Genomic DNA, 9,300 nt, shown 5'->3' with positions numbered 1-9,300 from the left:
TAGATGCAGTATGAAGTTTAACATTGTTAAACCTTTCCTCTCCTCATTAGCCCAGAGGACGTGGCTCCATGTTTGTCCAAAAGAACTTTTGACTTTTGAAAAGAAATTTTGATTTCACTGACCACAGAACACTTTTTCGCTTTGCCTCATTCCATTTTAAATTGTGTGACGGAGCTTTAACCGGCATTTGTGGACGGCACGGTGAACTGTGTTCACAGACACATTGTGATTTCTGGGAGTGTTCCTCAGCCCATGCAGTGATTTCCATGACAGAATCATGTCTGTTTTTAATGCAGAGCTGCCTGACGGCCCAAAGATCATAGGCACCCAGTACTGATTTTCAGCCTTTTTCTTTGCGCACAGATATTTCTTCAGAATCTTTTGGAGATATTATGTACAGTAGATAATAAGATATTCAAAGTCTTTGCAATTTTATGTTGAGGAACATTATTCTGAAATTGTTCCAAAATTTATATTGCAAACTGGTGAAACCCTGTCCATCTTCTAAGAAATTCTGCCCAAGATTCTTTTTATAGAGTATCTTTGGCAAAATGTTCCTCCAGTTGTTTCTATTTAGTATCATTTAGTTTTCAGTCTTTTGTTGCCCTCGTCCCATCTCTTCTGATTTGCATTATGATTTTATTTAAATTTTACACCCAATCCCAGCTTTTTTTGGGATGTAAATAGTAAACAGCAAACAGGCTCCAGAGGTGAGGTGATGAATTCAGAACATGATATCTCAGCCAAAGACCTTATTGGTAATGTCACAATATACAAATCTATACTAAGTTACTTTCTCAGTTAATAGTATTAATTGTAAAACTTTCTAGGAAGGCATCCTTAACTTTTTAGAAAGGGTTTTAATCTATACACTCTTAGTTTTATTAAAATAAATGATTGATTAAATGATTAAAATCTACTTTTCATTTTATCAACATCTGCAGCTGCAGTTATGCTCTTTGTGAGGGTTTAAATAATCCAGAATCCATTCTGGAAAAATAATTTTGTAATAATAAAGTTTCCACACTACATTACCACTGCACTGGTGTCTACTTTAAAACCTTTTATTATTTTGCTTAGACGTTTTTATAACCTGCTTGTACCTTTTTGTTTGCATCATGTATGTAAATTTGTCATTAATTTGAACATTATACTGTGTAGTCCTTGTATGTCTCCACTTTTGTCTTTGAAAACTAAATACTTGCTTTTTCATTAAAACTTCAGTCCTTTAAATTGTTCAACTGCAAAGACTGTTATAAAGGCAGCCCAGTCCGATCATATCTGTGTGTCCGTTAGAGGGAGCGCGGAGTGTCCCGCACAGTACGGAACTGAGTCAACGCGTTTTTCTGATTCAAGAAGGGTAGGGCGCAGGGCGGCTGGCCCCCGCAAAGAGAGCAACACAAGTCAGCTACTTCCCCAGCTGAAGCGGTTAGCTATCGAAATCAGTCGATGCCTTCAGATGAGATTTAAGACTTCACTGTGAATTTAGCTGGTTTGACGCTAATTCTACGTTGGCCGTCTGAAAATCACAACCGAACAAAATGTCAGATCCTGTGGTGGCCGACACTCGCCGGTTGAATTCCAAGCCCCAGGACCTGACTGATGCTTACGGCCCCCCCAGCAATTTTCTGGAGATAGACGTTTATGATCCACAAATCGTTGGAGTCGGACGGAGCCGTTACACAACTTACGAAGTTCGCATGAGGGTAGGTATCGAGGCGTAAACCCGAAACACCTTGCAGTATTAGCTTTTAGCGCCAAGCTAACTCTTAATTACAGTGCTGCCGCTGCTGCTACCCTGTTAGCGTACTTAGCCGCTCCGCCGGAGCAGCCACATTCACCGCGTCGTGACGTTGACGCTGGGCGTCGTAGATGTAGCTCGAGGTGGTGCGCGAGTAGAAATCAAGCAGCGGGGACTGTCAGCGGCCTACTTGGCATGCAGAAGTTTCTTGAATGTACGATAACGTGCAGTTATAGGAATGTGAGCCTTGTCACTGGTTCAGAGTTAATACTGCAGGTAACTTTCTTCTCAGGCAACAGCGGTGTTTGTGAGCTAGTCTGCGTTAAATCCGGGGAACTAAACAGAACGCTTGGAAAAATCAGGAATTTTCAGCAGACGCCGGGAAGCTAACCGCTAGCTATAGTGATATGAAAATTTGCTGTCATCAAAATAAAGATTGATTTAACGTTGTATTATTTGTCTATCGGAGTAAATACATTAGTGGATAACAGACCTGCACCAAAGATTACTAGCTCATATTCTTCGACAGCTGCAGTTTGACATTTAGGAAAAATCTAAATTAAAATGCTAACATTGTGGGTGGTTTTATAGAAACGGGAGAATAACACGCAGCAAAGTTTGTTGTGATTTATTAAACAAGAAGAGGTCAAGTTAAATGTTGGTTTTCTCTATATAGCATTGTAAAGTGTTTTGCGTTCCTGTGTAAAGTGCCTTTAAATGACTTGTGGCACTGTGTAAATAAAATTTACTGGTGGAATAGTTGAAGTAACAGCAGTTAAAAGCTTAACTTAATAGGCTAGTGGAAGACGGCTAAGCTCAAAAGAATGTGAGACAAAGAAAAGCACTTACACAGCTAATTTTAAAGACATTTCAGGAAGCTGATTCAGTTGCACAGTACAGACATACTGTAATTGCGTAAGTGACAGTTAACCAGGCCTGCCTTTCCTGCAAATCTTCATTTTGTGGTGCTGCTGTCTCCTGAAAGTTTGCCCACCACAATATGAACAAGTTACTGTTTTCACCACTTAAACTGTCATAGGCTTGTTGTATGGTTGTAGGTTGGGTTGGGACAGTGTCAGGGTGCAGTGATTAACTAATAACACCCAAAAAGCCATATTGGTCCAGTTAAAGGATTCCAAACTTCACTGGGATCAACAGTGGAGGTCATAAGAAAGCAGAGGGTCGCTTAATTCTGTAGTCACTCAGACCATAATCTGTGCTTTTACAAGTGGTACAAGTAGCTTTTCTATATGATAAACGATTGCAGCTGTAACAACAGAAATCTCCCTCTGGGATCAATAAAGTATTTATGATTTAATTGCATTTCAAATGAACACAGTACAGATTTAATTTTTTTTTTTCCTGCACAGAACACATTTTTACCAGTGATTACCAGTGCTGTGAAATCATTTTTTGTCCAGTTAATATAAGAGGCTAAGCTTATTTTCATAATGGGGGGGCATAATAGTTGAAGTTGTAGTGCAGGCTCTTTCCTCACATTCCAGTAGCCCATCCCGTGCAAATAATTTAATTTAAAATAAACCAAAATGTGTGGGTTTTTTTTGTTTGTTTGTTTGTTCCCCACCCCACCCCCTTTTCTTTGTAGACAAACCTTCCCATTTTCAAATTAAAGGATTCCTGTGTGAGAAGAAGATACAGTGACTTCGAGTGGTTAAAGAATGAGCTGGAAAGAGACAGTAAGGTGAGTGAAGAATAATAATAATTAACAGGCTGGCTGATGCAGGCATAACATGAGTGTTACATTACCATATATAATAAGGAATGTGGTTATGCCATTATATATATTTTATTTTGTGTTAATATAGCAGATGAAAACAAACATTTAAATGTTTACGTGCTCTCCACTGCCATACTATAAGCTTATTATGTGAGGTTAAATTTTGCTGGTGATAATGTCAAGTTTTAACTTTGTATTGCATTGAGTGTGGTTTCCCCCCCTGTTCTTTGTGTTGGTCCCTGCCTCCTTCAGATTGTAGTACCACCTCTGCCGGGCAAGGCCCTGAAGAGACAATTGCCATTCCGCAGTGATGAGGGCCTTTTTGATGAGTCGTTTATCGAGGAGCGGAGATCAGGCCTGGAGCAGTTTATCAACAGGTCAGTCGGTCACTCAATTACAGTATACAGTGTATCACAAAAGTGAGTACACCCCTCACATGTCTGCATATATTTAAGTATATCTTGCCATGGGACAACACTGACAAACTGACACTGTGACACAATGAAGAGTAGTCTGTGTGCAGCTTATATAACAGTCTTCATGTAGAACAACAACTCATCTTTTAAGATCCTCAGAGAGTTCTTTGCCTTGAGGTGCCATGTTGGAACTTTCAGTGACCAGTATGAGAGAGTGTGAGAGCTGTACTACAAAATTGAACACACCTGCTCCCTATGCACACCTGAGACCTAGTAACACTAACGAGTCACATGACATTTTGGAGGGGAAATGACAAGAAGGGCTCAATTTGGACATTTACGGGTGTAGTCTCTTAGGGGTGTACTCACTTTTGTTGCCGCTGGTTTAGACATTAATGGCTGTATATTGAGTTATTTTGAGGGAAGAATAAATTTACACTGTTATATAAGCTGCACACAGACTACTTTTCATTGTGTCAAAGTTTCATTTTGTCAGTGTTTTCCCATGAAAAGATATACTTAAATAACTGCAGAAATGTGAGGGGTGTACTCACTTTTGTGATACACTGTGTATACTGGAGTTTTTTGTGACATTAGTCCAAACGTGGGGGATTAAAAAAAAAGATGCAGCGAGATTTAATTGTGTTTTTCTATCGCTGAGTTCTTTGGTTAAATCTGGTACAGCATGTATCAAAGTTGTTGCTGTGGCTTCTGCAGATTTTTCTAGCCACTTTATGAATCTGTTTAGTGCCAAAACTGCGTAGCCCTACACAAGGCTTAATCTAATCTGTGTCTGGGAAAGGAACACCAAGCAACAAATCCACAACTGCTGATGTCACCAGCGTCCATGAAAAGCATTTAAAACGAGCAGCGAGCCAGTTTAAACATTTGTCTCTTTGTTTCTGTAGAATTGCAGGTCACCCCTTGGCCCAGAACGAGCGATGTCTTCACATGTTTCTGCAAGAGGAAACCATTGACCGTAACTACATTCCTGGAAAAGTACGACACTAGGGTTATTGAGGGACGTGGGCAGGTGGGGGTTAAACTGTGGGGCTGTAGAACGGACTGCCTCTTGCCTTTCTCTTCCCTCACTTCTCTTAATCTCTCTTTCTCCATCTCTCTCTCTCTTTCACTCTGTGTATATTATTACAAAGTCATATTCTCTTTAACTTGGGGTTAGAGTGTGATCTTCTGCGACACATAAGAACACGCTGATAATGTTTCAGACAGCTCAGTGACTCTTCTCTTTCATGTGCGTTTATTTTATAACTGTACAATAAGGAAAGCACCCGTCAGTAGCATTCATAATATTGTTAATATTTGGCGCAAAATCACAATTTGCAGGAATGGAAATGATGTACGATACATTCCAGCTTTTCCCAGATGAGTGTCATATATTCATGATTGTAATATAATGTGAATAAAGTAGAATAATGTCTATATGTGTGTGCTGACACTAATGTGTACCATAGGGATGCATGCATACTGTAAATGAGACTTCTGATCCTGTTTTGTTCTCTTTGTTTTGTTTTGTTTTTTAGGTATGAATGAAGTAAGTTTGCTTTATTTTATTCTGTCTCTAAGAGCTTTCTGGAATTAAAGGTGGTTGCATGGGCACTGTAAAGACCAAAGGCGATAGTTCACAAATACTTAAATAAAACAAAACTAGAACCCCATGGAAACAGATCTGACTGCAATCTGTCATTTTTACTTTGTGAATACAGCCACACATGGTCTCTGATTAAAACATTAAAAACATGTTCTTCCCCCCCACAAAAAATGATAGTGATCATGGTGTGTTGCAAAGGGAAGAACATTCTGCAAGCCAGTTTTCTAGTGCTTCTTTTCCACCATTTATCCACTAATGTAAATGGGTTTCATCAGTAATAACAGTGCTAAAGTTAATTAGCTGTTTCTTCTGAACTGGCTTACAGAAGTTTCTCATTCCACCAGCATCAAGCCAGTGGAAAGACAAACCCCCCCACTAGTGTTTTGAGTTATGTGAACTATTGTTTATTAGAGATTAAGTACTGTACATCACCCATAAACGGAGCTGCTTTTAAGGCATTTCTCTTCAAACTAATACTGATTGTAGTTATCAATCACACTAATCCCTGGCTGCATGGCACACTTGCACGCTTTCTTTGCAGTATATTTGTGTTGGCCTCGCTGATTAAATTCTCTACATGACTCTGATCACCATTATGTTGCTAAGCCCATTTTCCTTAAAGTGTTTTTTCTTTTTTCAGACTTGGATACTGTACACTGTACAGAAATATCTGCGTCTGAAAAACCAAGCAGCCAATTGTACCATCGTTTAAACCTTCACGCAGTATGCCCTGCATTTTCAGTGTAACAGTTCATTAGACAAAGTTTATGACTAATGAACTAAGTCAGTTGAACCTATTGTCCATACATACAGCAGCATATAAACCAAAAAAAAAAAAGTGCTGCTTTTCACCTGCTGCTCATTGGTCACACGAAAGTCTTAAAACAGCATCATGGCATATTTTGACAAAAAAAAAACCCCACACTGCACTGCATGATGCTTATTGGTGATGTCTGCTGCACAAATGCTCAGGAAACCAGTTGTTATGCCATGGAAACTGCATGAAATCCTCTGTAATGTACCATATTGAGCTTGTGTTAGATTTGCAATCACAACTTCCTTACCCACCTGCCTGATTGAATAAGGGTCACTTATCTTTCAGTCCAGAAAGGTTTTAAAGAAGTAGAACTAGGTCTCCTGACCTTCCAATGCAAGTAAAGAGTAGGAGTTAGCATGTCCAGGGTAATTCCTTATTATTGCCTTATATATGTGTGGTACTATTAAATGACAGAGACCCCAGTGTTGTGGTTCTGTTCAGTGTTCTTGACTGTACGTAGGCTGTAGAGCCCAAGCAACTGCCGTGTCTATAATCTGCATGGTACAGATTAAAATCGGGGTTCCTGGATGTATAGAAAATCAACAAATGTATAAAACATTTGAGTCATTTGTGAAATTTTCAGTTGACCTAAAATGGTGAAAAAGAGAGGGCGCTGTTGTATGGACCCAGCCTCATTTTGTTGTCATGTGATCCTTTCTGTGGGTAATCACATTAGTCAGTGTGCACCATTAGGCTCTATTTAAAAGGGTGTCATTCAAAAAACACTGACCGAATCCACGTTTGTATGTCATTTCTCATGTTTTTTTTTTCCCTCTCTCCCTCTCTCTCTCTCTCTCTTACTGCAAAGATGGTACAGTCTGCTGCACCTGCCCCATGTACATTTATTTCTACATCACGTCATTATAAAGCTGATGTCAGACCTCATAAGTGTCAACGATGTAGAGAAAACACAGCTTTTGCTCCTGGATGAAACTAAGAGATCCAATGTATAAATTTTGATGTTGTATCTTCATTAAGTCATTCCACTTACTGTATGTACACTATTTTTGATTCAATAATCAGTGATGACATGTTCCATATATCTTTTTAGCAATTTTCTGTTTACAATAATTATGTTTTCTGAATGTCTTCTTTTTGATCGGATTACTTTAAAAAGAAAGTAACTTCCTGCTTTTGTTTTCTTTTGCTAGCTGAGATGTGATTTTGATGATGACCTCCCAAAGTCGAGCAACATGTAGCATCATAAAAATGACAGCGACTCCAGTCACTCCAGTTGCTATATTTTCCCCTGAGTTTGATATTCTGGACATGTGCTTACACAGGATTGTTTCATGATTACTTGAGTTGGGCAAATAACCATATCTAAGCACTGTGATAAGAGGTTCATTCTAAGAACAAACATTTGTTGTTTAAAGGCAGTAACAGCATCTGGTTCATTGATCTATAAAATGAGGCTTGATTTGTGCTTCTTTTCAGCTGTATTCTTCTTTCTATCCATATTATTGTGAAGTGTATTAATACATACCATTATTGCAGGAATTTCCTTGTTAATTATGCCCACTAATTAAATTTCCTGCTGCCTGCTGTGTGCTGTCTCTTTTCACTTGTGGAGTGGAGAAATGGGAGCAAAGCTCAGAAAAAAGTCAGCACAGTGAGAAGGATCTCAGAGAGAGAGAGAGAGAGTAGGTCAGGGGAGCTTAAATGCAGACTGGCAGGTGACCTACAGTACTGTGCAAAGGTCTTGAGCTACCCTTTATTTCTGAGAGATGCATCTGGCCCTTCACTTGATCCATCTACTGTTCACTGAAGCTTCATCAGAAATGGTCTCAATGGAAGGGTGGCTGTTGAGCCATTCTAAAGGAAGAGAAACAGGGAGAAAAGGCTGAGGTATGTCAAATTATGCAAGAACCAGACTGAAAATCAGTGGCAACAGGTCTGATGGAGTGATGAATTCAAATGTGAAATTTCTTATTTTTAAAGGAGGTTATCTGTATGACCACCTCTGTACATATTGTCAGGGGAGAGGTAGAACAGTGGAACCTCTGTCATGGTTTGGAGCGGCATTTCAGCCCGTGGTGTTGGGAATCTCGTCAAAGATTTTGATCCACTGTGTTTACCATTTGTAAAGTGTCTGGGAATTAATTTTTTTCAGGACAATGATCCAACACACTGACAGTGCAGCAAAAGCATCCTTGGATAGAAAAACACATAATGGAACACCATCAGTCATGAATTGGCCTCCCTAGATCCTGGACCTCAGCGTTATTGAAGCAGTGTGGGATCATCTGGACAGAGAAAAGAACAAAATGCATCCAAAATCCAAAGAAGAGCTTTGAATGTCCTCCAAGAAGCCTGGAGGGCTATTCCTGAAGACTGCTTAAAGAAATTACAGAAAGCTGCCTCAGAGAGTTCAGGCTGTTTTGAAGAATAAAGGTGGTCACACCAAATACTGACTTTCAAGTTCGTTAGAATTGTACTAATTCTGTTTTTGCCTCATATATTGTATTTCCATTATGTTTGCATACATTTCAATAAATCACTGCACATATTTCCCATTTTCCAAATAAAAAGTGATGGGTGATTCAAGACTTTTGCACAGTACTGTAATTTACCAGTGAAACATAAAAACACTGAAAGGTTTTACAGCCTTTTAAACATCATTTATACCAGCCAAGGGCTTGTTTTTTTGGAATGTTACACATGTGGCATTAGAGGCTGAACATGACCTCATTTTGTTATTAAGAAAAGTCTTCCTGATAAACCTTGATATAGTGTTGTAATTCGCATATAGAAAAGTTGCGTCAACATTTCTCAACTACCATAATTCATTTGATACATGTATTTCCATTATATGAGAGCTTATTATTCCACTAAGCTATTGCAGATATGTTTTAGTCTGCCTTGTTAGTTTACAGATTAGGATTTTGGACCAGGAATCTATAGACATAAGGGTTGTCTGTACATAAAAAAATATGTTTCTCAGAAAAATACATAAAAAATAATTAAATTATTATTATT

General features: G+C 38.8%; 1 protein-coding gene across 6 annotated transcripts; it reads left to right on the top strand.

Moving 5' to 3' along the window:
* Positions 1-1,312: 1,312 nt before the first annotated feature.
* snx12 (sorting nexin 12) lies at positions 1,313-7,868 on the top strand. Of its 6 annotated transcripts, none has more exons than XM_030745917.1 (7): positions 1,321-1,706; positions 3,348-3,443; positions 3,732-3,856; positions 4,804-4,894; positions 5,437-5,447; positions 7,130-7,132; positions 7,473-7,868. In XM_030745917.1, the coding sequence occupies exons 1-5, from the start codon at positions 1,542-1,544 to the stop codon at positions 5,440-5,442; spliced, it is 483 nt and encodes a 160-aa protein (XP_030601777.1). In that variant the 5' UTR covers positions 1,321-1,541; the 3' UTR covers positions 5,443-5,447; positions 7,130-7,132; positions 7,473-7,868. The 6 variants fall into 6 exon arrangements, 5 of the variants coding, with proteins under 5 accessions (XP_030601780.1, XP_030601777.1, XP_030601779.1 ...); XR_004020975.1 differs by having other exon boundaries at positions 1,322-1,706; positions 7,130-7,313; XM_030745920.1 differs by having other exon boundaries at positions 1,313-1,706; positions 3,375-3,443; positions 7,130-7,868.
* Positions 7,869-9,300: the final 1,432 nt, after the last annotated feature.

The sequence above is a fragment of the Archocentrus centrarchus genome, chromosome 14 (genome assembly GCF_007364275.1).
Source record: "Archocentrus centrarchus isolate MPI-CPG fArcCen1 chromosome 14, fArcCen1, whole genome shotgun sequence".
Lineage (NCBI taxonomy): Eukaryota > Metazoa > Chordata > Actinopteri > Cichliformes > Cichlidae > Archocentrus > Archocentrus centrarchus.
This window is presented reverse-complemented; position numbering and strand designations above follow the sequence as displayed.

Excerpts from the sequence above, each read along its gene's own strand:
- snx12 (XM_030745915.1), top strand. The coding sequence starts at position 1,542 with ATGTCAGATCCTGTGGTGGCCGACACTCGCCGGTTGAATTCCAAGCCC. Across the intron at positions 3,444-3,731 it reads AGCTGGAAAGAGACAGTAAG|ATTGTAGTACCACCTCTGCC; the intron begins GTGAGTGAAGAA and ends TGCCTCCTTCAG. Across the intron at positions 3,857-4,803 it reads CTGGAGCAGTTTATCAACAG|AATTGCAGGTCACCCCTTGG; the intron begins GTCAGTCGGTCA and ends TTGTTTCTGTAG.